This window comes from Poecilia latipinna, unplaced genomic scaffold (genome assembly GCF_001443285.1).
Source record: "Poecilia latipinna isolate Pla-1442-1.1 unplaced genomic scaffold, P_latipinna-1.0 Scaffold594, whole genome shotgun sequence".
Lineage (NCBI taxonomy): Eukaryota > Metazoa > Chordata > Actinopteri > Cyprinodontiformes > Poeciliidae > Poecilia > Poecilia latipinna.
In genome coordinates, this window is record NW_015113210.1 from 34,493 (window position 1) to 60,829 (window position 26,337).

General features: G+C 37.4%; 2 protein-coding genes and 2 long non-coding RNA genes across 9 annotated transcripts in view; 2 read left to right on the top strand and 2 right to left on the bottom strand.

Moving 5' to 3' along the window:
- The window catches only part of LOC106953627 (uncharacterized), a 3,486-nt gene extending 3,348 nt beyond the window's left edge, over positions 1-138 (bottom strand). Inside the window, exon 1 of one of the 2 annotated variants that reach the window (XR_001426235.1) lies at positions 102-138. This is a non-coding gene — a long non-coding RNA (uncharacterized LOC106953627). Of the gene's footprint in view, positions 1-97 lie in introns of both variants that reach the window. The other variant, XR_001426236.1, reaches the window with a different exon arrangement.
- spint1a (serine peptidase inhibitor, Kunitz type 1 a) overlaps positions 1-8,732 on the top strand; it is an 18,240-nt gene extending 9,508 nt beyond the window's left edge. Inside the window, exons 2-10 of the mRNA XM_015042520.1 lie at positions 910-1,073; positions 1,215-1,356; positions 4,844-5,011; positions 5,928-5,960; positions 6,181-6,309; positions 6,441-6,491; positions 6,648-6,818; positions 7,037-7,096; positions 8,148-8,732. Of these exons, the coding sequence (XP_014898006.1) occupies positions 910-1,073; positions 1,215-1,356; positions 4,844-5,011; positions 5,928-5,960; positions 6,181-6,309; positions 6,441-6,491; positions 6,648-6,818; positions 7,037-7,096; positions 8,148-8,275 (1,046 nt within the window). The 3' untranslated portion in view covers positions 8,276-8,732. The remainder of the gene's footprint in view (positions 1-909; positions 1,074-1,214; positions 1,357-4,843; positions 5,012-5,927; positions 5,961-6,180; positions 6,310-6,440; positions 6,492-6,647; positions 6,819-7,036; positions 7,097-8,147) is intronic.
- A 2,594-nt stretch (positions 8,733-11,326) lies between these two features.
- LOC106953629 (pleckstrin homology domain-containing family G member 3-like) overlaps positions 11,327-26,337 on the top strand; it is a 40,999-nt gene continuing 25,988 nt past the window's right edge. The window contains exons 1-2 of one of the 5 annotated variants that reach the window (XM_015042526.1): positions 11,327-11,632; positions 17,613-17,674. In XM_015042526.1, coding sequence (XP_014898012.1) covers positions 17,626-17,674 — 49 coding nt within the window. In that variant the 5' untranslated portion in view covers positions 11,327-11,632; positions 17,613-17,625. Of the gene's footprint in view, positions 11,633-13,640; positions 13,787-17,612; positions 17,675-26,337 lie in introns of those variants that run through there. The other 4 variants (XM_015042525.1, XM_015042523.1, XM_015042524.1 and 1 more) reach the window with 4 other exon arrangements.
- Positions 19,450-24,619, bottom strand: LOC106953632 (uncharacterized). The gene is made up of 3 exons (XR_001426237.1): positions 24,514-24,619; positions 20,123-20,214; positions 19,450-19,812 (listed from the first exon to the last, which is right to left on the bottom strand). It is a non-coding gene; the product is annotated as an uncharacterized LOC106953632 (long non-coding RNA).

A 26,337-nucleotide genomic window follows, 5' to 3' on the forward strand; every position in this document is an offset into this window, starting at 1 on the left:
CTAAGGACTGGAACCGGTTCTTCTCCACAATCTTCCTCAGGGTCCGGTCACCTCTTCTCGTTGTGCAGCGTTTTCTGCCACACTTTTTCCTTCCTACTGACTTCCCACTGAGGTGCCTTGATATAACACTCTGCAAACAGCCGATTCGTTCAGAAATTTCTTTCTGTTTCTCACCCTCTTGCTTGAGGATGTCAGTGATGGCCTTCTGGACAGCAGTCAGGTCAGCAGTCTGACCCATGATTGCGGTTTTGAGTAATGAACCAGGCTGGGAGTTTTTAAAGGCCTCAGGAATCTTTTGCAGGTGTTTAGAGTTACTTTGTTGATTCAGATGATGAGGTTAATTGCTCGTTCAGAGAACCTTTTCATGATATGCAGATTTTTTGAGACAGGGATTTTGGGTTTTCATGAGCTGTTTGCCAAAATCATCAGTATTAAAACAATAAAAGACCAGAAATATTTCAGTTGGTGTGCAATGAATCTAAAATATATGACAGTTTAATTTTTTATCAATGCATTATGGGAAATAATAAACTTTATCACAATATGCTAATTTTTTGAGAAGGACCTGTATTTGGAGGAAAACCAGGATAGGAAATATTGGAAATATTGCTTTCAAAAGACTTGAAGAACTATTGTTTTTGTCTAAATCAAAATAAGGCCAAGGAAATGCAAAAAATTTCCACTCTCCAAACTGGAATAGCTTCTTTCTCTACCGTCTCTGTTTGTTATGAGGATGACAGATTTAGATCAGAAAGTCGTTTTTCATGTTCACACACGTCTGGAAGTGAGACATTGCTGAGAATGCCATGCTCTTTTTTTCCCCTCTGCCTATTTATAATTGTTTCTTAGTGATCCAACTGAGGTTTTGTGTCACCCATACCATCTTTAATTATGTATTTCATGTTCAAGAAGAAAACAAGGACTCTCCGCCAGTGGCCGATGCGGGTTCTGACATAGTGGTCCAACCTAAGGAGAACGTGACACTGAGCGGCTTCCAGAGCAGAGATGAACATCCGCAGTCTTTAACCTTCACTTGGGCCATGGTTACCATTTACCCATATGCGATCATTGAGGTGAGAAAAGCAACATTAATTTCCATCCTGTTATTGCCATACTTAATTTACAATTTTGCAAAATGTCCCCTGTACCTTATTCTAACAACACTGCTGAGACCGTAATTGAGTAACTCAACATTGTCCTCCTTATTTTTGCAGAAATCAACCTTTCCTGACGAGATCATTGTGTCCAATCTAACTTCTGGAAAGTACAAGTTTAGCCTGACAGTCACGGACGCTGCTGGTCAGTCAGACAGCACTATGATCAACGTCTTGGTCCTGACCGCTGAGGAGTCTGAGCGTGAGTGTCTCCTCTTTATTCTAAATTTTATAACTCTGTAGATTGCTTGTTTTGTACCCAGGTAGGAGGTGGAGCTGTTTAATGTAGCAAAAGATGCATTTTTAGAAAGTACTATCTATTTAAATTATGGGTGGCATTTAAATATTTGTATTTATCTTTAATATGTATGAACGTATTTAATGGCAAAGAAAATAAATTGATACACAGTGTTTTAGGTAAGTCATTATGATCTGGAAGTAGTAACGAGTAAAAATGTAAATTGTTGGTACAAAATGAGACTATGAATTGAGAGAAGGGAATAGAAAGAAAAGGTATGATATCCCCGTTACACGTTATTGTTTCATGTTATTATTTATTGGTAAATTCAGACAGTATTCTTCACAGTTTTCCCTCTCACCATTTTGTACCTTTGTATTTAAGATCATTTTGTGTGTGACTGCTAAGAGGCGTTTGTCCTGACCTCAGACATTTCAGACATGCCTTGTCGATGTTTCATATCCACATTTAATGTCACGTGGTTCCCTTCTGCCTACCCAAGCCTTCACATATAGCTCATTTACCCCACTATGTCCTAAAAGACAAGCCATATTCAATTAAGACATTGAAAAATGTTTTAATTCTTAAATTATGCTTCAATCTTTTGTAAATTAAGCTTTTTCTGTTGGGGAAAAAAAAATTTCATCAGTCTGGGAAGGTGTGTGTGTGATTGAGAGGTCTTCTGAACTAAATAAAGTGTGATACGAGTAGAAGCCATTTACCATAAATATGCAGAAAAACACATTAAATAGGCAAAATCAGAGAAACGGTTCGATGGCACGCACGTGCTTAAGAAAAAGAGGAAATGATGAAATAGTTTGCTTTCAGAAAAGTGATAAAATGGGAACAAATGCTTAGGAAATGTAGTTACTAATGAGCACAGAGGTGTTCGTCATTGATGTATTGAGAGCAGGATACAATTTAGAGTATGTTTAAGGAACTAACCCCCAGGGTTTCGGGTGGTGCTAGTTGACTTTATGTGTTCAGGCATTTCTCCCGTCTTACCTCGCTTTTTATGTTGAAATCTCCATGGCACATCTAAACAACTCTGATTTCTCAAGCTTTTCTACTTGTATGTTTCATGTTGTTTAGCCATAGCGTTGCTTGTGCCAAGATGGAAGGGTAATTTCCCATCAGCTTGATTTTTCTGTTTTTCTGGTTGTTGTTTGCATGTTTCTGCGGGCTGAAGGATCCTCATGTTAGTTGGAACCAAACGAGTTCAGACATGCTCGCACACAATAAGGAAGCAGAGATAAGAGCTTGACTGGTTAGATGATTATGCAGTAAACTGACATTGTACAGGAAACAAAACAGATCAGCTGACGGTAGGATGCTGCCTTTAGCATGGAATAACTGAATAATTCAGATTACTTCCTTTGAAATGGGTTCCGTTGAGAAAAAAGAACGTAGTATTACAGTCGGTATGTTGTTTTTTTTTTTTGTTTGTTTTTTTTACTGATCCCCTGATACCATCTCTCCACCCCCAACTCAACAAAGCTTGTCTGTCTGGTTTCAGGTGGTTACGCAACAAGACTTTTATCATTGTTGCTGTGTGAACTGAATAAAAGTGAACAGTAGTCTTAACTCTCAAAATTCTGTTGACTTTATAAGTACCAGAAATGTCCCACCCACACTGAAGATCAGTAACCTATTAATAGTTTTTCAGTCCCTTAGTGGAAAATCTTTATTGTGTCTTTAAATTATTTTTTTGTGGTGGCATTTCTCTGAAATGTGTTGCAAAAGCTGCTATTTAAATGAATGCTGACGCAGAGAGTGCATCATTAACTACACGGAGATTACCTCAATCTGCTTTTCTCAACATTCTTTTGTTTTCAAAACACACCACTTCATGATTTTGTTTTACTTTAGTGCGTGTATAGCAGTTGCATAATATTAAAATGGGAACTTGGTAGAAACTTTGAAGGAAACGAGCCCCATGTCTGGTACCTTGTTCTACAGGAATATCATGGGTTAATCACATTGGCCTAACCTCTTGCCTTTATCATTTTCTTTTTGCTGACAATGTGACATTAGGGAACAAAAAAACTGAACTCGGGCAAATCTCTACAAATCAGAATAGCATCTGAAAGTGCAATTATTTTGCCGATTTGATTCATACACACAGTCACCTCATTGCCCAAGTTCTATAGAGAATGAATGGAGAGGGACATTCTAAATTAACATTTAAAACTAAAAGACTTCCTGTAAACCTTTCTGAATATAAAAACTTGGAAAAACTTAGGATCGGCAGACAGGGTTGAGACAATAAAACATTTTCTTAAATGTTTTTGAAAGCGTCCATAGAGTGGCATTTTTTGTTGTTGTTATGGGTTATTAGGCAGTCACCCAGAGCAACATCTGAAAGGGGAGGGGCACCACAGAACTAAAAACTTTCTGCTGCAAATAAAACAATGCACTTTAGGCATTTTAGGGAGTTGGAGTGCAACAGAGGAAGGGGCTTTCTCAAGGCACCATTCCTGCAAGAACCATGACTGTGTTTTATATTTATTTTTCAATCTTACAATGTTAGGCATTGTGATTAATCACAGAGCTAGAGTGTGATTAATCTGATTCCATTTTTTAAATTGACTGATAGCACCAATATATACATAATCTCAAGTTTGTGTTTGTGTGTGTACATGATGGCGGCATGTGTAAGTGCAGCAGCTCTTTGTTCTCTTGAAAATGTGTATTTTTCTTTATTTCTTATTATTTGAATCGTTATACCACTATTTTGGAGTTGCATCCTGGTTTTTGCTGAGCTGCTTCAGTTCAATGATAACAATGGCCTTCATCCATTCTGTCTTTCACTTATGTCAAAATTAGGTTGGGGTTTCTGGTTCTGCTGGAAAGGAAATTGACAGTGTATGCCTTGTAAATTTTCTCCAAACCTTTGAAATAGCACTTATCCCTGTTGCTTATGCACACTTTTTACGATGCCTTTTCCTTCCTCGCTACTTTCCATTGGAATGCTGGGATATACAATCAGCCATCTTCTTTAACATTGTGACTTAGCCTCCTTTTGCAGGGTGTTGCTGTCTGTCGGACAACTCTCAAGACAATAGTTCTCTTCGTGATTATGTAACTTATTAAACTGTCCATTGCATAAATTCTATATTAAAAAATAATTTTAACATTTTCTTAAAGACAGAATTTCGGGTTCTTATTACCTGTAAGAAACATAATTTACAGAAATATGTTACTGAATGTTAAACTTATTCAGAGGTTTCACTTTATGATATAAATTACAAAAAAAAAAAAAAAAAAAAAAAATCAGGGTTTGTTTTTTTTATATAATATTCTAGTTGAGATGTAACTGTTAATAAGTTTTTGACTTTGTGAGTAAAATTATATGACTAGAGGTTTAATGCAGTTTGTCAACTGTGTGTGTGTGTGTGTGTGTGTGTGTGCTTTAGCCTTGATCCTAAGTCTTTAAATATTGTCCCTCCAGACCACTGCATGGTTCCAAAGAAAGTCGGTCCGTGCCGCGGTGCATTCAAACGCTGGCATTACAACGCTGCCTCAGAGAAGTGTGAGGCGTTCATGTTTGGGGGTTGCCTGGAGAATAAGAACAACTACATTAAAGAGGAGGAATGCCGGAAAGCCTGTCATGGCACAGGTAGTTGTTTTTCTTATTTTTTACTTTTTTTTTTTTAATCAGCTTTTTCCCTATTAAAAAGATGATTACTTAGTAATGTAATAACCAAGTAATGTGTTTCTTAATTGCAAATACTGCAGGTTTTTCCTTGTTGGTTGCATGCATGTCCATAAATATAGAAATTGTCTAAAATGTTATGGAACGTCATGATGCATAGTTTTATATTTTTTACTCCTTTTTTTTTTCTTTTACTTCGATAATAAACTAGGGTAACAAATAGCCTTCATGAGTCACTTAATTATTATAATCTCATTACAAATAGCATGTTTTAGTGACTTGAACTCACCAGATCTGAACTTTCAATTGTAAGGACTGTTGTTCTTTAAAGGTTCAGTGTGTAACTTTTACAAATAAATGTGGTTTTTTTTTTGTTTTGTTTTGTTTTTTTTACATATTTGTTAAAACTGTCACCATATGACGTTGTGTTAGGAGACGGATACGCTGTGAAAAGATCGATCTCATCCTCCTCCTCCATGAGCTATTATGGCTGTCTGAAGAAATTCACGCTCCCAAGTCATCTTGGCATAAAACAGCCAATCGGAGCCAGGGGGAAGGTCTTAGCATTGTCAATCAACAATATGTACTCACAGCTAAATGTGCTAATGGCGGAAAAATGGCATATCATTAAAAGAAAACCATTATCTGCTGTTATCGGCGGCCAGTTTCAAGAAATATATAAAATAATATATTTTTAATACTCCAGCTTTACAGTCTCTTAAAGTGCATTTTGATTGACTTTTTGAACTAACCAAAACAACATCTTATTTCATGTAAACAAACCCTATATTTCTCTAAATACCTGAGCAAGAATGACTCTCTGAGTTATTGTTTGCAGCAAGCAATAATTTTTCTTTGGTTTTCTTTCTTTTTCATAAAGGTGGTCCATCTGGGCGACATCTGACTATTGGAGGTAAAAAATAGCACTTTATTTTAACAGGTATTTTGATCAAGGAGAAATGTAAATGCACAGTCAGACATTTTAATGTTCATAGAAAATTTTTATTGTCTTCGTGGCCAACGAATGCCTTTAAGTTCATTAGTTTTTTGGTTTCACTTGTAACGGTGCACGCTGCTATTTGTAGAATTATAAGCTGGCCCAGCTGATTATTATCTGTGTGTTTGTGCCACAGAACAGTGTGGAACTCCATGTACCCCTGATCAATTCACGTGTGATAATGGTTGCTGTTTGGATAGAGGACTGAAGTGCGATGAAACGCCACAATGCTCCGATGGATCAGACGAGAAATCCTGCGATGACTGTATGAGCTTGCCATGCAAAGCAGACCTAGTTCTCATTTGGCTAATTTAAATAAATGCTTTGATTACAACATGTTTTAGATGCCATATTAGAATTCTTGCTAACATGAATTATGTCCTGTGTGTTTATCAGTTCAAAACAAATTTCGTTCTCTGTTGGACCTCAAGTTGGCTGAAAATAGAGGTGGTTTGAATTTTCCATTCCCTGTTGATTTCTGCCTTCTAATTCACTTCCCTTCCTTCTTCCTGAATATACTCTTCATATATCACACATTCAGGCTTTAGTCCACATCACAGACTTTATCATTTTTGTACTTTTTTTTATTTTTTTTTATTACAGCGCACTGTACGGATGAGCCAGATACAGGAACTTGCAGGGATAGCTCTTCAAAGTGGTACTATGATCCCTGGACGCAGAGTTGCACCCTCTTCAATTACGGAGGCTGTGATGGAAACGATAACAGATTTGAATCTGAGGAACAATGTCTGAGTGAATGTCATGGTGTGACAGGTGAGTTTGTTCTTATTTGAAGTTGGATTGGTATGCCATTTGTCCATGACTCAAAGAATCACTGTAGATGCAAAACTGTGTTATCTCTGCCTCTTTAGACCTTTTGATTTGTTATCATGTGCTCTTATTTATCAAAAAATATGGAGTATGTTCAAGTTTTGACATTTCTTTGTCTATTTTTATAATGTGTCATGCATATGTGTTTTCTTTTATTACAGAAAAGGATATATTTGACAGAAAGACCAAAGCTGAGAAACAAGAGACTGACTCCAATACAAGTAAACAATCTCTTTTTTTTTTCCTTGATAGTATTAAACTAGGTTAACATATAGAGGACATATTGCTGGAATGATTTGCATAAAGTGTAATTAATGCATTGAACCACAAAGTCTTTAGTATATCTTATGTTTTATATTTCCCCTCTACAAGGGAGATTAAATGCAGAAAGCTTAGCAGTTTTTCAACATATTTTGAGTAAACCAAGTAAAATAACACAAATGACTTGCAATGACTTTAGTTCAGTTTGTCTGTATAGTTTCACACTTAAAAAGGTCAGTCATATCCATATGTGTAAAATCCCTTTTGGTTTGAAAGGATTTCAGTATAGTCTGGTTTATTCCAGCACAGTCCAGGTATTAGACTCATTCAGACCCGATTACATACAGTCTTGTTTATTTCTTAGTAATTATACACTGCAGTCAGATAATTAATCAGTCTTTTCTCAAAGTTAGAACATTTTGCCACATCATGTGGTAAAAGTGGAGTTAAAACCCTTCTAGAACTGGAACAAACCTCCACCAGAACTAGGTTTACTGTGAGAGGCCATCAGCTTCCACTGACTGGAGGGAAAACAAAAACACCATCACTTATGGAAGATATTAACGTAGTAGCTCCTTCAGTAGCTAAATCCAGGGGGGGGGGGAAACAAACGCATCTTCAGACAGAAACAAAAAACATAAAAGAAATTCTAAGGTACACTCACAAGCCACTTTATTAAGTATAATTTGCTTGCAGATTTTGGTCCGTACTGACATGACCTCATCAAACAATTGCTACAAATTAGTACATGGTGAGAATCTTGTTCCACCAAATCCCAGAAGTGCTCTAATGGAGTAAGCACCAAGTGAGATCAAGAAGCCAGTTTAAAATGATTATTATTAATTTTTTTAACCTGTAATTTGTCTTCTCTGCATCTTAACTATGAAAACGGGTTTCAGTTTTTCTGTCAAAGGTCAAAGTTTATTCACCTCAATTTTCCAGTTCATCAAGTTGCATTGAGTATCCATATGTTGATCTGTTTTAACCAAAATGTTTGTCATTATTGAACAGGTGTCATTGCCATTGCTATTATCCTGGGTATAGCCATCGTCATTGTCCTTGCCGTCCTGGGGTACTGCTGGCTAAAGAACAGACGGCCCCGCCACACCCTGGTGTCCACCAGCAGCAAACCTCTGTGACACCATCTTACTCTCATCTAAATGCTTTATCACAAAGACTCTGTTTGGAAGAGCAGGAAGACTTGTTGTTTCTTCTAATTAAGTCTGTATGTGAATATGTCTTGAAGAGGATGCATACAAAAAGCAGAAAGTCTTTGGTGAAATGTGAAGTGTTTCTTTTAGTGCTGCATGCTATTGGAATAAATTGGCACAGGAATCTGTAAGATGAGGTTAAGTGGGAAGGATTGATTAGAACATCATGGCACAACATCAGAAGCAACCCTCCCATTAGAATACAATATTTGATGTTTTCCTTCGTTCATTTTTTATCAGTTCTGATTGAACAACTTTTACTGTTTATTGTACAGTTGAAAGCAAAACTCCTGTCTTTCAACCAAACCCAGGAGATCTTGTTTATATGTACACTTTTCACATGAAAATGTTTTGTTTCCTCCAGTTTTCTTACTTTAACCTTATTTTACACATTGTTGTTACATTCCATTGAATTTCACCCACATGCAAAGTGTTGTACATAATCTTGGGTTTTAAAAATATATTTCTTAGAAGTACTTTTATCAATTTTTCTTTTAGGTTTCTATATATATATATATATATATATATATATATATATATATGATTCAATTTTAACTTTACTATTAAATATTTTAATTGATACATTTGTAGATATAATTTGATGTATACTTCTTTAGCTTTACTTATGTTGTGATCTTTGTCTTAAATAATAAAAAAAAGATTTAAACCAAATTTATTACTTTTGAAATTATTTTTTAGAAATGTGTATCTTACACAGTTGCCATTTTTCCTATTTGCCTTCTATGCATTAAAGCCTGGACTTAATCTTACTTCTGCCTTCCTAAAACGTTTTCAAAAACTTAACTGGTTAAGTTTTCATAGAACAATAATCTTGTCCTATGAACCTTTAAATAATTTTCTTTATTAAATTGACTTTTTTTTTTTTTAACACAGGCTAATAACTGTTCTGACCTATGTAATTGAGGTTAGTGATAGAAGATGAATGACACCTCAAGAGGCTATCACTGACATTTGGGGACCCACATTTTGCTAAAAATATTATGAAAAACCATTTTATATGCGGATCTACAAAAAGATGTTCATTCACATTTATTAATGACCAAAAAACCTGTGTTACTTGCTCAGGTTACTTCCACAGTTTGAACCTCTTCACAAAACATTTGAAGTAAAATCCCCTTAAGAATTCTAATAAATGTTGGTATTCTCTTCCAGCGTTTTCACTGAGCTTTTTTTCATTTCAAATAAAGTGGTTATAGGTCAATATGCTTTCAGTAAAACAAAATATAGGAGTCATTTACACCAGTGTGGCTTTTGTTAATCAGTTACTCTTACTGAAACCGCTTTTCATAGTAAGTTTTTAGTACGTTTCAACTGACCAGATCATTGATGGTGTAGCATTTTCTTTTTTATTGTCCTATTTCTGTTAAAAAAAAAATCGCTTATTCAAATCTGCCAAAAAAAGTGTTCGCATAAACTGGTCTGACGTACAAGTTCACTGTGGACTTCTCTGAAACCAACTTTTCTGGATTTATACTAAATGAAGACACCGAGTTATCTGCTGCTCATGGGATAAATCAAGCCTTTTGTAGAACCTCAGTTTTAAAATGTCTGAGCTATCCCTTTTACGCTTCCTGTAGGGCATACCATGGAATAATAAGCTGTTGCTTTTAATGGGAAAACATTTTCAAGTAGTTGTTGGATTGTTTGAAACTAGTTAGACACATTACAGTACACATTGATCAGAAATGTAACATATACACGAGCAAGAGACTATTCATACTATTATACAAGAATAACGTAAAAATTCCAACACAGTTATAAGTAATTATGGGATATGAATACAAGAGTGTACTTTGTATAAATTTTAATATATATGTTGGAAATTCAATAACACTACTACTGCAGCTACTACTACTGATACTGATCAAAATGATTATTATAGTAATTGCAGAGTGTGATCCATACAGTTGTGTGTCGCCACCAGGAGATGGCGACACAGCTCCGTTGAACTTCAACGTGTTTCAGTGTAGAATCTTACGAATGAACTGATTCACCAGTAATATTTTTTCAGTGCCATGGCCTGAGCTTTTTTTTTTTTTTTTTTTTTTTTTTTGACTAGAATCATTGCAAGCAGAAGATATAATTCAAATGATCTAAATAAGGTACCGTCAATACTGCACCTATCTCTTTTGCAGCCCCATATACAAAAATAGGGATCCATAAATATAATTTGCATAGTCATATTTTATTGTGTTTTAGGAATGCTTTCATTGTCCAGCATGTCTTGTGCCAACTCTTATAAAAATGAACAAAATGATGATACTGATACCATGTAGAAACAGCAAAACAAACTTCGTTGCGAATCAAAGTGTAGCACTTTACAAAGAATGTTTATCCAATTGATATCCAGAAATTCAGTCCAATTGTATAGACATTCAATATTGATTATATACATTCCAATTCCATCCGAGTTATAAAACTATGCAGTCAGTTTTAATTTTTTATGCCACCAAGAACAAGTTATGATGGCTAATTGTGGTGTATTCCATTTGCTTGGGTGTCAGAACTGAACATGGATTTGATAACATTAAACTCAACTTAAATATGTTTAGGATTCAGGGTCTGTCCTTTGGACTTTAAGTGATCATGTAGCTGGTTTTAATAATGTTAGCTAAAAGCAACAGATTAGATTATGTGTTTCCAAATAGTAAACAGTTTTTGGACGCAGTGATCAGCAGAATTAAAAATTAATATGTTTTCATTTGTCTTTCTCTGTAACTATGGTTTATTTTAAATATGTAAATAAAAACATTTTCTTAATTTTTATTATTCTTTCAGATTTCAATAAAATGCTATGTTAATTTTAATTTTAATTTTTTGGCTCTTGTTTTTCCCTACTGGTTTCCGATTAGAATTTCCAAAAAATATGTACTGACCTATAATCATAACAGCTCACTGCAAAATTAGGACACTTAGACGGCAGAGGTGCTCGGAAGTGGAGTCGTTATCTTTTGCAGCTGGAGTCACTCTGACTCAGTGCCATGCTTTTCGCTGTCGTAAAGCGCTGTTTGAATATTTCCGGGAGGCAGTGAAAGCAGCAGCAGCAGCAAAGGCAGTTCCTTCGCAGTTCTTCAAAGATGCGGCGGCGGTGTGTTTTATACTCGGACCTGCTCTGGGATGTTTGTCTTTGAGAGGCATGTATCACGTAAAAAGAAGAAACTCAGCCGATTATTTCGTGTAGAGAGTTAGCAGAGAGGAGAAACTTTAGCCAGGAGTTTTGAGTCGCTGGAAGATAAAAAAAAAAAAACAAAGTTGGGGTATTCGGTACGTACGCTTTACTGAGAAACTTTACCTAGTCTCTTCTGAATTAACGTCATTGTTTGCTAAACATGCTGAAATTGTGCATTTTGTTTAGGTTTAGCTGCTGTGTCTCTGGTGTTCTTTAAACAATGCCGTTTCATTTTCTTTTTTTTTTTTTACTTGTTTGTTTAAACTCGCGTGAGCATGTTTCAAAACCATCATGCTGGAAGTCAGCAATACTGATTTTTTTTAAGTCTTAATATTACAAATGATCGGAATGCATGCATTTGAATTAGCTTGCAGTTGTAGATTAAGTTTAGACCAGTGAATTCGCCATTATGATGATGATGATGATGAATCTCTCCTTTGTGGCTGCTTTACTTGAAATCAGACTTTCTGCTTCATATAATTTTATAGCCTCCAAGCTGTACAGAAGCGGTGCCCTGGAGTTTCAGTCAGATATGTTCTGTTTGTCTTTCTGACAAACCACTCTCACTTGAATGGACTTTGGACAGATGCTGCAGGGTGTATTTTATCCTCTTTATTACAGAAGTTAGACAAATCTGAATCCCGGTGCTATTTCCTGCTCTCCTGCATCCCACTCCTCCCCCATGGTGCACACACTCCTCCCTTTGCAAACCGTATTGTTATTTCTAATGAGCACCCCACTGAGACAGTCAAATATTAAGCTCACTTTTAGGTCAGAAGCTCTCCCCAACCAGCAGCTGAAGAAGAATGGGGACAAAAATCAATCAATTACTGCTGAAAAGCTCCATCTTGTGCTTCTTCGACCCCATTTGACCTCTCGCACAATAACGTCTCAACATCATTTCTTACAAATGTTGCCTGAACAGAGCATTTGAATAGGTGGTCCAGACAGGAAGCTGCACAAGTGTGTCTTGGATCTCAGAGTTGGCCTTTGGTTACTTCTTCCACAGCGCTGGAAGACTCTAGCTGTGATAAAATCACCAGAGTTGCAGAATGTGAGGGCGGTTACTTCTATGGAGACCTTATAATTTTAAAACCTTCTTTCTTTGTCCTGAACTTGTTCGGTGTTGAGGGACAGTTGCAGCAGACCTTTTTAACTGTCTGCAGCCAGAGCTGCTCTGCAGACTTTACACATAATTTAAAGAAACTATTCACTGGTGTGTGTTTTATCCGACCACACCAACAACAAAATAGAACAGAAACAGCTGGATATTGCATTGCAGGATTTCACTGAAAGTTAAGGTTTTAGAGAATAAAAAAAGAAGACATAAGAATGCTACTAATTCTGCTTTGTGTGCCTTTGGGTTGATGACATCACAAAAGGCACATGAATCGAGCTGATCACTTGAAATGGAAGACCAATTTTGGAAAGATTTTATAAGTTTCAAAGTGTTTGTTTTGTTCCAGGTTGCTTTCATTTTTTTTTGTCACAAACAGCTTCCATTTTTTGTGTTTTTATTTTTTTTTAACTAGTATTTTCTGAAGTCTATTTAGTGTGTACACTAAATGCAAACACTTTACCATGGCTCAAACGTTTTGCAACAACCACACACAATAAGTAAAAACCTTTTTGTAGGAGGAAGTTGTTTAAAAACGGATGAATAAAGAGGAATAAACAAAAAAATAATAATACACAAAATGACATTCAAGGGAAGTCTGAGTGGCTTTTTGCCTCATGAGATGTAACCAGAGGCATGCAAGTAGATTTTTATCCGGGTTGACTAATGATTTACAACAAAATATCAAAACAAGTAAAATAATGGCAATTTGTTGCATAGATAGTAATCTGTGTCTGAAGTGAGTTTCATTGATTTAACGGAAAAGTCTAGAAAGTAGCTTTAAAGGCAACCTTCCAATGTTTATCTGAAAGATGGCATGCAGGAGCTATGTGTCATTTTACATCCCTGAATCCTTGAAGGTCTAGCTTTGTTTTAAACAATCACAAAATAGCTTAGTGCCTTCAAATGTGGTGTGATGTACCTTTAAACTGGTACACTCCAGTTCTATTTGAAGACATGTTGTCTAATTTTACCCAGCAGTCCTGCCCTGTCCCCTGTCCAAACTGTGCAGGGCATTAATGGAGGAGGACCTGTTGCCTTCTGCATGTCTACCGCTCATAATTTTAAGGAGTTTGAAATCTTCAGTTGCGACTTGCTCACGCAGATGGCATTTTTTAACCTCACATGCCAGATATTTGCATTTGTGTTTTTTATTGGATATTTTTGTTAGAGAAGAGGAAAGTGCTATTTTTTTTTCCTTGTTCACAGCAGTGGGAAACAATTATTCCCCCATTAAACTTTATTTGAGGTGTTGAAATGTAGGTGTGCCATATGGGCTGCATGCCCCCTGGCTGTTCATTTGGCTGAATCACATCTTCCTGGCGTATTTAGAAATGCAGTGGAGGAAAATAAGAGGTTTGTTATGGGCTGTGTGTCTGTGTGAAGGTTGGACTAGGGTCTTTTGTCTAGTCGGTGGATTTATTTGAGTTGAAGAGTGGCCTTCAGGGCGTATTGTTTTCTCTAGAGAATGAAAAGCTGTTGGTCTCTTAAAGCCTGCATGTCAGAGAACAAACTGCAGGAATAATGTGGGAAAAGAGGGCACTCACAGAAAAGCTTTTAAATGGGGTAGCGAAGAGGTCATGCAAGATAAACACCCCACCAGTTCTGATTTATTGAAAAAAAAAAAAAAAAAAATCCTCCTTCCCTCTTTCACTCTTAAAAGCCCCAAGTCCAGGTTAGGTTTTTATTTGTCATTGACCTAAATATCTGTCCTGACCGACGGTGTTTTTAAGAGAAATTCAAACCACAGCGTGTGACTGCCTCAAGACGCTCCAGAGTATTTATGTCATCCTTCCAATGTCCCATGTGAAGGCAAACACTTGTGGTAGATCTCATGCTGTGACAGAGGAGAGCAGGAGAAACATTTGGGCTCTTTTTGTTTTTGATTATGCATTTGAGTTGTAGAAACAATTGAGAATTTGTCATACAAATGTCTTCGTAAATTGGGATTTAAATGGAAATCTCTAATCAACAGAGACTCCTAGTCAACATGCATTAAGGTCAGAGAGAGAGTGAGATGCGTCATAACTTCAAATGAGAGAAAAATTCTGGATTTATTTTTCATAAATATAGTTGAAATTTACAGTGTGTCATATTTAGTGTTGGGGTAAAACTTGAAAACCGATGTTTAGACTTGCCCATCGCGTTTGATTGAGCTTGAGCTATTTTGCAAAAAATAATGGCAGAAAGTACTGACCGTGGTGGGCTGGTGCCTGAAATTCCTGTCAGGTATTTATTTGTAAACATTATAACAACTGTTGAAAGATGCATGGAGGTTGCGGAGCGCGCGACTAGAGCTTTCACCCGGTTTCGGTCACATCCTTTATTATTGTCTATGCCCTCTGTGTATCTTCCTGAAGCAACAGAGAAAGTGACTTATCTGAAGAATGAGGAGAAGTGGTGATTTCCTTTGTAGACATGGCTGCTGCTTTCACTTCTGCTTTAACCTACTTTAGCTGAGGTAACATCTCCAGATAGACATCAAGATCCAAAGGACTCTTTCCTATAATATGTCAAATTGTAGATCTTTGCTTAAGATAAATGCTTTACTTGTAAATGTTGCTTGAGTGTTGCTTTTACTGTGCGGTGACGACTCCGTTGCTGCTTGATTTCCTTGAGTGACGTATCTTAGCTTACATCTATCCCCCTCAGTCATTTGTTTATTTTGGATAAAAGGTGCAATTCGGTCCTCAACATCCAAATATGTGTAAAACCTTTGGAGCAGAAGAACAAGAAAGTATATTATCTCATCTGAAGTAGCGATCCTTTGCCCATCCTCTTGTTCATAACCATCAGACTGGTTTTGTGGCATCTGTATCTAATTAAGGGGCAAGTTGAAAATTCCCATGTGGGGAGGTTCATGCTGTGGGTAATGCAGTCGTCAGCTGTGGGAACCAAATGCTCTCCATTTGTGTGAAATTGTATTTAGTTCAGACACAGGTGGTGGGCCTGGCATGAATGTATGGCTGTATTTAATGTTTTCTTTAGGATTGAAAATTTTGGTCCTACCCCCTCCTTTGGAAAAGCAAGCATTAAAAATGGCCAAGTGGTATCCAAAAAATTAAACTTTTTTCTGAAAGTTGTACTTGTTTCCTTGTAAGGCAATTTAAAACTTTGCAATGTCCCTGATTATAATTACTCCATAGAGCCTTTGATAAGACTGGAAGAGCATTTGGACACCCAGACGTCTGTGTGTTTCTAGGTTTGAGCTCATTATTCCCAGTCTAGTCAGTCCTTGACCAAAGACAGATTAGCATAGTTTTGGTCTGAAAATTAGGTCGGGCGAGCTAAGGGATTGATGTGGGAGGGATTATTAAGGATTTCATTAGCTCAGTGTTCACCGAGATAAGTTGAAAGTCAAACTTTCAGTGGTTCTCCTCCATTTTTCACAGACTAACCTAGTTCTTAAAACGTAATTGAGCCTGATCAAAAGCTTTAGACTCTAAAGCTTAACGTGAAAAAAACCATTCTGAGGTTTTAAAAATCTACAACCTAAAAACTTTAAAAATGTACATCATACTTGTTCTACGTTTTGAAGTCCTCTTTAATGAGAGGTTAGAGAAAAATGTGCTTTAGAGTATTTTTTTTAAGAATGTTAGAACATAGTGCAACACAGTGTTACCTCTCCCCAAAGTGTAACTGTGCACTGATGCTTAGCTGCCTGAAAGAAGAGTGTAAAGTTTTTTACATGCTATCTAGACCACTCTGTCTCTTTGGAAACCATTCCACTGGCAAAAAAAAGGACAGTCAAGGTGTGGAAACTAGCACTGTTTTAAAAATAGATGTGGGAAGCTGTTTTAAGTAAATGTGCTTATTTGGTTTCATACATTTACTTTAAATTTTCAATTACAACATGGTATGATAAAACCTCAAACCTGACAGTTATAGATAAGTAATTTAAAAAGAGACACTAAGAAACATATGTAGAAAAATATGGTATTGTCTCAGTGTGTGCCATGCACAACACACTGTAGGTTTTATTTGTATCTGTTGTGTAAAAAAATAATAATTTCAGTGGGGAGATTTTACAAGCTCTACATTAGTCCGAGCTGCAGCTGGAGGGGCCTTTGCCTGATGTCCACATCCAGTTCCGTGACTTATATCCCTGCATTCCTGCACATCTTAATTGGTGAACCTCCGGGCAGCGGGTTTCGGCTGAGGCCCGGCTGGCCTCAGCTGGCCTTGCTGTCAGCTCGGCACAGTGGCCAGCAGATGTAGCGGGAACAATGCCCATCCTAATCCCTGAAGAATTCCTGCTCTCCTCAGATCTATCTGGCCAAAGAATGTGACATCTAAAAAGGCCCTGGGGCTCACCCGGGTCCGCAAAGGGACAATTCTCATGCAATGTGTTAATTTGCTGCAAGGAGGCTGAGAGGGGAAGTTGTGTGAAAGTGGCAGCACATTGACTCCAGAGGGATACAGCTGAGAAAGCTACAGTCTGACATAAGACAGCAGAGAATCCTTGATGTGAACCCGTAACCCTGCAAGATGACTGGGACAGGTTTTGCTTTGTTACGAATCTAATCAATCAAAGCAAGCTGAAGTGATAATGTTAATCAGTTTAGTCTTTAATAATAAGTAACATGCTTCCATTTGATTTGTAATCACTAAGCGATATTATATTTCTTTGCCAAAAAAAAAAAAACTCTCTTGATCTTTCCACACTGATTAGACTCAGCTCAAATCAGCGTTTCCTTTACTTACCTCTACTGCAGAGCTACACTATGCATTACACAAGTCTGAGTAGCGAGCAGTGGAATGGGAAGAATTTCCCTCTGGTATAAGATCACAGTTCACTGTGTGCAGTCTGGAGAGAAAGCCTTTTTACAAAATAATGATGTTATTGATAGCCCAGCAGGGTGACGATGATAAACATTGTTGCTTTGTATTCACTGTACATCTTGGCTGGAAGTGTCTGGATCATGTCTGAATATTTGTGTTTTCCATTGTCACCTCAGAGGCCTGCGTGCCATGCCAGAGGGCTCCCATTCTGCTCGCCACCAGGGCCAAATGGGGGAAGGTAAGATCAGAGGAATATTCTCTGTTGTGACACACGTACAGTGCCTTACCAAAGTAGTATTGGGAGTTTATGTGAGAGAACCACCTTTTACTATGACTACAGCTGTAAGTAATTTTGGGTATGTCTCTACCAGCTTTACACATCTACCAATAACAGTTTTATAGTTGTAGTTAATAGTTCTTTGTCACGCCTCAGTAAATACAAAGCTTTCTAAATACAACCATCCTGAGAGATCCATTAGAAAGTTGCTGCAGCAGAATTGTAGTTGGAAAAAAAACTGACATTCTTACTGGGAAAGTGAGAGATTTATTTTACTAACCCAGTCCTCAAAATCCAATAGAGCTGTCTCATACAGAAACAAAGTGATGATCATAGTGGATGAAAAAAAACCTTTTATGAGTTATACCTCATTAAATCTTAAACAGTAGTCCATCCATCCATCCATCCATCCATCCATCCATCCATTCATTCATTCAAACACTGTGGCAACGGCTGTACATGTTGCCACAGTGTTTAAAAGCACCACAAATATCTTCCCTTTCACTCACAACCCATTTTTCTGTCTGACCACTACTAAAGACCTCCAGAGCCAATAAAACATTGAAAAATCTCAAAACAGGTGTACTTTCTTAATTAGTTGATTTCTGAAGGCAACTGTTAGCAGTTGATTTCATTTGGGTGTTTTAGAATAAAAACAGCAAATACACATTTTGGGGGTTTTTTTGTTTCTTTTTTTGTGGAGCATTTTAAAAACATCATTTGCCTTCTTCCTCATTTTTTTGCACTATTTTTGTGTTTTCACATGAACGGCAGATAAAATTTAAAGTTATTAAAGCTCTAGGTTGCAGTCTGACAAAATGTGAGAAAGTTCAAGAGGGCTGTCCTTTCTATAAAACAACCATTATTATGATAAAGACTTTTGACAAATGGCTGCTTTAGTGTCTGGTTCCCTTAAGACAATGTGCTAATTTAAAAGGCCTTCTGCAGCGCATACAGGGGAAAAAATGATGGAAACAGAAAAGCAGAGGAAATGTAGAGACTTTGAGAGGCAGACTGAAAGAGCAATGAACTCCCCTCCTACACTCCCGACTGGCAGAGAGGCTCTTTGTGTGGCTGTGTGGAGCTCAGCCAACCTCATCTCGCACAACTGTAGCCCCCAGAACATGAGCACATAGACCCAGAACTTGTCAGGATCCCTGACAGTCAGGCTGGTTTGTCTAACCAGTGTTGCTGACCTTGTATGCTGGGGGCCACTCAGATTACGTATTATTTTAGAGTTTATAATCTCAATCGCAGAGCCGCTGCCTTGACACAGGACCTCTTTGTATTTGTTTGCCTGCTCCGTCCTTCAACCCACTATCTCCCCCTCCTCTGCTGCACACATTTGGCTCTGGACTTCCACTTTGGCTGAAGAATATCAGTGCGTCAATGGTGGCTTTTTGTTCCCCCCACGCCTGTCCCTTTGGTTCAGCTGTAGCCAGAGGAGGATTTTGGCGAGAGAAGACGTGTGCCACCCCCATGCAAATTTTGTCTCAATTTCCTCATAAGACTGTGCTTCACCAAATGCATTTCTTTTCTAGAGCTCACTTGTTGATATTAAAGTGTGACTAACTGATCCCTGTTCAATGACAAATTGGGGGTAGTTAAGGGGCAAAGCTGCTAGTAATGTGATTTCTAGATGAGGTGATGATTGGGTGTAGTTAACAGCGACAATTTCATGAGAAAGCACTTCGTCTGAGTATGATCACCTTCTAGCTGCAGATCCCACAAGTAAAACAAGGCTGTTGGTTTAATGATGATGGCTCTACCAAGCAATAACCGACCTGAGGCTGCATGAAAAAGCAATCTCAAAGATAAGTCTCCTCTCTGACTTAACCCCAAACAGGAATGTAGCTGTTTGTGCAGAACGTACAGCTTTACAGGGGTTCTGGGGTGGGGGACTGATGGATCATCTCCATTCACAGCAGCTTTTCCAGACCAGTGGACATAGGATTGTGGACATAGATGGATGTCGGCAGGGACGGCTGCGTCTCTTGAGTGAGCTTGTTAAGGGGGCTTCGTGACCTGGAACTTTTCTTCATCTGTCTAATTGACTGTAGCGTTGATCACATGCAGCTCACGTGATAATTCAACAAATCCTGTTAAGGAAGTTTAAAATGAGTAAAAGTATACACAGTGGCGCAACTGCACATTATTCAGGTGGATGCGAAAACCTAAATCGGCGCATTGGTTTTTGCTGCTTCTCCACAATGACCAAATGTGTGCGATGCATGATTAATCTATCAACAATCTGTAGCGGTCTCTCCTGGGGATGTTTTTCTTGGTGGGATTCCAGTTGTGTCATTCTCTTTTTATTTTTAAGTGATGGTTCTGTCTAACAAAAAAAGTGTTAAATATAGTTTTACAATCTAATTCTGCTTTAAACTTCTACAAAACATAATTCCTGACCTGTTTGTTGCATTCTTTGGTCTTCATGATGCTGTTTGTTCACTTATTTCCTCCAGCAACCTTTTAAGACCGGAAACAGAATATCTGTATTTCTACTAAGAATAAATTACACACAGTGAGTTTAATGATTAGACAAATAAGGCAGATGCTTTCGCTGGGTTTTATTTAGAATTATCGGAGTAAAAGGGGCGATATAGAAATGTAAGATACATCTCAAAACTTTAAAATGTATCATCTTGCTTACACTTCACAATTACGCTCATTGTATTGGTCTGTTATAAATTCATAATCATTGAACTTTATTCATTAACATAAGAATAACTCCTTTTTATGGCCACACAGCTATCGTAACTTAAATTTATAACCCATCTCGTTCTCTTTATTCTGACCTAGATCTTTAAACTACCAACAAAAGACCTGATTACAATGCATTTTATTATTTTACAGCCTTCGAAAGTAACTTTCCTTTTATAGAGATCTTCCAGCAGATTACCCACATTAGTTACAGACTATCGCTACGTTGGTTCTTGCTGTTAAAAGGCCTCCCTGAAGCCTATCCAAGAACTTCCTCTGCAGCACAGTCATTTCACATGTAAGCGAACCTATTTGTGAAACACTATAGAAAAGTAGAAAGCTGTTGTATAATAATGTAGTCATTTTAGACTGTTCTGTTTCCTAAAAGGCTTTAGAGCCAGATACAGTGATGTTAGTTTGGCTGTTATGTACTATACATTTTACAAAGAGCTGAAAAGCGCAAGACAAAACACTTTCCCACCCAGTGTAACGCTACATTTGATAAAACAGTGTGATGTGTTAAGTAAATGAACTGCTCCTCCCTGAGCCTTCACACTTCACACAGCGGACTCGGCAGAGAGCTACTAACGGTTCAGCTGATTGGGGGCAGACTGACAAATTGGTGATAATGTTTACAGTGGGCTTCAGGCCTCAGAAGTGTGTATTGTCCAAAGGAAATGGGAGTTTTCAGCAGATCCTGCCTGGCTTGCAGCAAGCGAGCGCCTGAAGAGATTTTGGAGGGGATGAAGGCAGGGGGGTATTGTTGATGGAGGAGTCTGTAAAGTGGATCATCACATGCCTATGCTCTGAGGTCAGCTGGCACGGCTGGATCCTTTAAGAGGCAGAGGTTAAGAACGGAGGAGTTTTATAGGATAATATTTGACCTTTTTTAGGAGTTTTGGCCCACTGGAACAATGGGAAGTCTGCCATTTTTATCTCATCCCTTTTCCTGTTGAAATCCTTTTAGCTTTTCCAGGAAAAAAAAAATTAAATAGAAAAACTACAGTCAATAAATGGCATAAATTCACAGACACACATTTACTTTCACTTCTGAGCTGCAGAATTCCCCTGAAAGTTCCCAGAACTTTTCGACCTTGTCTGTTGGCGAGGAATGCAGGTTCAGTTTGTAACTGTGTGTGCATTCACCGTCTGTTGTCCTCGAACGGTTTATTTACAGACCAGTGGGTTAATCATTAACAGAGCATTAAAAGCCCATAGCAAGGCCAAATACAGCTGTACATCAACCATCTGGTGCATATGAAAGACAAAAACTCTTGAAGTTAGCAGGATTCTTTCCTCTCCGTTGAGGAATAACAAACCAATCCAGGCCTTTGGATTCAGTTTCTGATCACCAGGGTTTAGATCAATGCTGTTGGATAATGGTCCATGAAGGCTGAAGGTTTAATCTGCGGAGGCACCATTTATGCTTACACCTCACACCTCCCTGACAGGAGGCTATTAATCAGTACCAGGTGGGGAGGAGTTGTTCCTGAAGGACCTCAGACCAGCTCTTCATCCAGCATGAGTCTCTGGGGGAGGAACAGATTTCCAGAGGTTGTGAAGGGGTCTTTGAAAAGGAAGTGGTGAATGGATCTTGAAGAGTGGGAAAGCTTTATTAAGACATAGAGCAAAACTTTTCCCCTCTTTATTCTCTAGAGGACAAGCAGGTCACGCACTTCATTTAAAGAAATCCTAACACACTTGTTTATATGATTAGCTGTTGTTTTCTGTCTAGTGCATCTCATGAAGTCCGAGTATTGTTGCCAAATTAATCTGACCAATCTAGCACAGTAGCCATGGCCATTAAATAAAAATATTTGTACTTTTGACATTACAGCAACATGTCAAATCTAAATGGAAAATGTAAAGCCTTTAGTACAATCTACCCTTTCCTGGTAGATTGCTGTGAAGATGTTTGAATTGATCTAACAAAGTAAACCAACACCAGAAGATGTCTTGGTTCCCCAGATCACCACTGACTGTGGATACTTTACTCCTGACTTTGGAATCAGCATATCTCCACTTGTTCAGCCTCTGGGACTTTGATTTTAAATAACAGAATGAAAAATGTGCTTTAATTTGAAAAGAAAACTTTAGCCCACAGTCTCTTTCTCGGGAGGAGCAGCTATATCTTTGTGGAGTGGCCCTTTAAGTCCCGACTTTGGCTGCAGTCCTTACCTCTGAATGTCACAGAATGACTGCTGCTTTTGTGTTTATTCCCTGTTGCAATTTTCCTTCCACTCAGTTTTATATTATTATGCTTGTAAACAACAATGTATGAGCAGACAACTTTTTTAGCAATGACCTTTTGTGGCTTATCATGAGCAGATTGCCAAAATCTGCTGAGCAGCTGCCAGATCAGCAGTCCGTAACATAACATATATATTTTTTTATTATTATTATTCTTGTTGGTCTTATGTAATCATATTTTTTTTTTGTGTGCAACTGGATTTTGATCTTCATTAACTATAATTATTAACATAAATAAGCACTTGAAATCTATTGTTCTCTGTGTTAGAAATGTATATAATAAGAGATTCACTTTTAGAATTTAATTAAATAAACTCACCTTTTGGTAATATTTGAATTTATTCAGATGCACTTGCATAAATTAAACAAGGTATAAAGATGGCCAATTTTCTCTTTACATCTAAAACCATAACTAATAAGCTTCTTTAGGGAAGATCTCTTTTTAGAAATGGTGTGGAAAGAATTGCTTTATCTTGCTGCCTGGAAGAACCAGGAAACTTGGAAATAAAAATCATAATCCAAGATGACTATCACTGGTCTTGTAGCAGCAGATGTCTCGGGGAAATATCACAAGTTATCGTTAGTTGTGATTCACCCTCCAAAGGTTCAGATTCATCATCTTTTGATGCATGAGTCATTATGAATCAAGCAGAAAGGGCTGAGCAAAGGTTGACTGTTTTACTTGCAGAAACATGTTCTTCCACTAGGATCCATGCAGTGTTGTCTTTGTTACATAAAAAATAATGCTTGTTTTTGAGTTCTTAAAATAAAAATGAAGGATGGATTTTATGACAGATCTGCTGTAGGCTGGTATCCGTTATGTAATATGTGGGTTTTCTTGGAATAAGGCTTTTATTTTTCAAATGCCAAAAGTTCCCTATTAGCTTTCAGATAAGCATTTGCATGTTGAACATAGATGCAGACTGCGTTGTTCCTGTTTCTGCATCTTATTTGCTTAGAAAACAAAGCACAGTGTAGCTCAGCGCAGAGAATATTTAAGGCTACCAGCTGTTAACACAGGCTACAGCTCGACTTCCAGCTAAGTTCAGGTGAACTAGTCATGAAGGTGCGCCTCTGTGGGAGAGTGATTCCTTCAATGGAGAGATGACACACTTTTCATCCTGTCATATAAAACTGAGTCACTCAAGTTTCTGGAATTAGACCTGTATTTGGGAAAAAAAAAGTGATTTCGAAACCTTTGTAACATGGTCTTTCACTTTGCTCACTTCGCTGGGGAAATGTCATCACCTTCACAATAAGGTATGGAAACATTGTTATTTTGAAAACTGTACAATGTCTCAAATAAGTTGCTTTTAACAGGGTTAATTATTTTTTTTTGTTACACTTGAATGTTACATCACCAACAACAAATTTTATTGTCGAAGATGATGATGATTTCATTTTAAAGGGAAAAAACTAACCTTATGTACATGTATGTATAACATACTGAAATACGTGGCAGTATTGTTGCCCACAATGAAGTAGTCTACGCAATCTAAAAAAAGCAATATTTTATGTCCCAATGTCAAGGAAATTAAGAATAGTTGAGAAAACTGTAATTGACAAAATAATGTTGGTAAAGAAATGCTTATATGGACATTTTAAGGCTTTGGGACCCCAGCAAACACAAAAACATGAATTTTTACAAACACAAAAAACAATCAGTGGTGAACTTTCCTAGGAGAGGTTGGCCTACCATAATTACTCCAAGCAAGTATCAACAAATCATCCAGGAGGAAACACTGCAGACCTTACTTCAGTTGATGTAATTGTTCATGATTCAACATTTGGAAATAGACAAAAAGTTGCATTCATGGGAAAGTTTTAGGACCAAAACCCCTGCCGACCTGAATGGGACACCAAGGCTCCTCTTATTTTACATCTTGATGACCCAGGAAATTTTTGGGAACATTTTCTGCAGACTGATAAGACAAAAGTTAAACTTTTATGATGGTGTGCACCCTGCTGGAGTAAAACTGCCAAAGCATTTAAAGAAAAAGAAAATAAAGAAAATGATTTCAACAAAAATAACCCTGAAGCTGACCAAGATCAGGATGACTTCCCATGATAAAACCAGAAAATCTGGTCTTTAGCAAAAGATTCTTAATTGTTTATGAACACAGGTACACATTTTCTCTTGGCACCAGTTGTTGCCGCAAAGGTTGGTACAAGCAGTTATTAGATTTAGAGTGCAGTTACTTTTTCATATTGGACCAGGTTGGTTCAGCTTGTGGTTTTTTCTTAATTTATAAAATCATTATGAGAAAATTGCTTTTCTATTCAGTCTGATTGTTTTTCTCTGACATAAAAAAAATTCTTGATAATCTGAAAAATGACAAAAAAAAACAGAAGATAACTGTGATGGGGCAAATACTTTTTTTCATAGTACTGTAATATTAATGCATCTTAAAGATTATCATAGTCTGTTGATCCATTGACTTTTTCAGTTTTCTAGGAATTGTGCTATGAAATTAAGCAGACTTTATGATGACTTTTGTTCATGTTTTGATAGCTATTCCCTGTCAAAAACACGTTACACCGTAAAAAAGTTAATTTTAAAGCATCCCATCATGTAAGGCACAAGACTATGGCAATTTCCAATGCCAGAGAAAGCTAAATTTTGTTTTCCTTATGCATGTATTTTGCATGATCATCTGCATAGAGGTTTGCATGATCCGATCAGAGAAAGCAAGTCTTATCATTTCAGTGTTGTGCAACTACCAGTTAACGTCAGCGCTGCAAGCTGTGGCTTATCGCGTTGTCAGGGGATGTGTTAAACTTCAGCTGCAGACAAGTCACTGGAGACACGTTGATGTATCCCAGATCAAGTCACTGGGGCTTGTTGCAAAAACATATTATTGTTTTTCTCTGAGTGTCTGTCATTAACAAGGAATGCAAAGCCAGCATTTAGTCAAGCTGAAGAATTTCTAAAATAAAAGGATTCTTTGTCTTTGTTTCACCGACAGCTTCAGACAGGGATCATCCATCCTGTTCATGTGACAACAACCTTTTTGGGGAAGAAAAAAAATTTAATGACCAGGTGTTGGAGTGTTTCTTTCAATGTTTCTATTCATCTCTCAGTCTGCCCTATAAGACTTTGCTTGGTATGCATATGACTATGGTGTTAGAGTCAGACATATTTATGAAATGTCTGTGCTGTTAACAGTCTGAAAGGAAAGTAAGTGAAGACCTAACATTACTAGGTCTAGACTGATTAATCACTCAGCCCTTTGCTCTTAGTTATGGAAAAAAAAGACCCATTTTGTACCTGCTTTGTCCTGGTGAAGCTCATCTCAGCATCACTAGATGACAGGAGTACAAAAGAACCATTTCAGGTTATAAGTAATATTTTAAAATAACATAATTGATTAGTAGTTCTATAGCTGCAGAGGAATTCAAATATGTTGCTATGGAGATCTAAAAGTCCAAAATAGGTGTGTGTGTGTGTGTGTGTGTGTGTGTGTGTGTGTGTGTGTGTGCTCCATTCTTCACATACCTTTATCTGTAAATTTTAAACATACTCTGGCAGTGAACAAAGAGAATTTCAAGAATTACAATGAGAGGTTGGAGGAGTTTTTCAGGAATTTTAACTATCATCCTTCTAAAAATAGTTGGTTTTTCAGCACTGATGGCTTAAGGTCTTAAGGTTTGAAAAAAGTTGATCAGTAGAA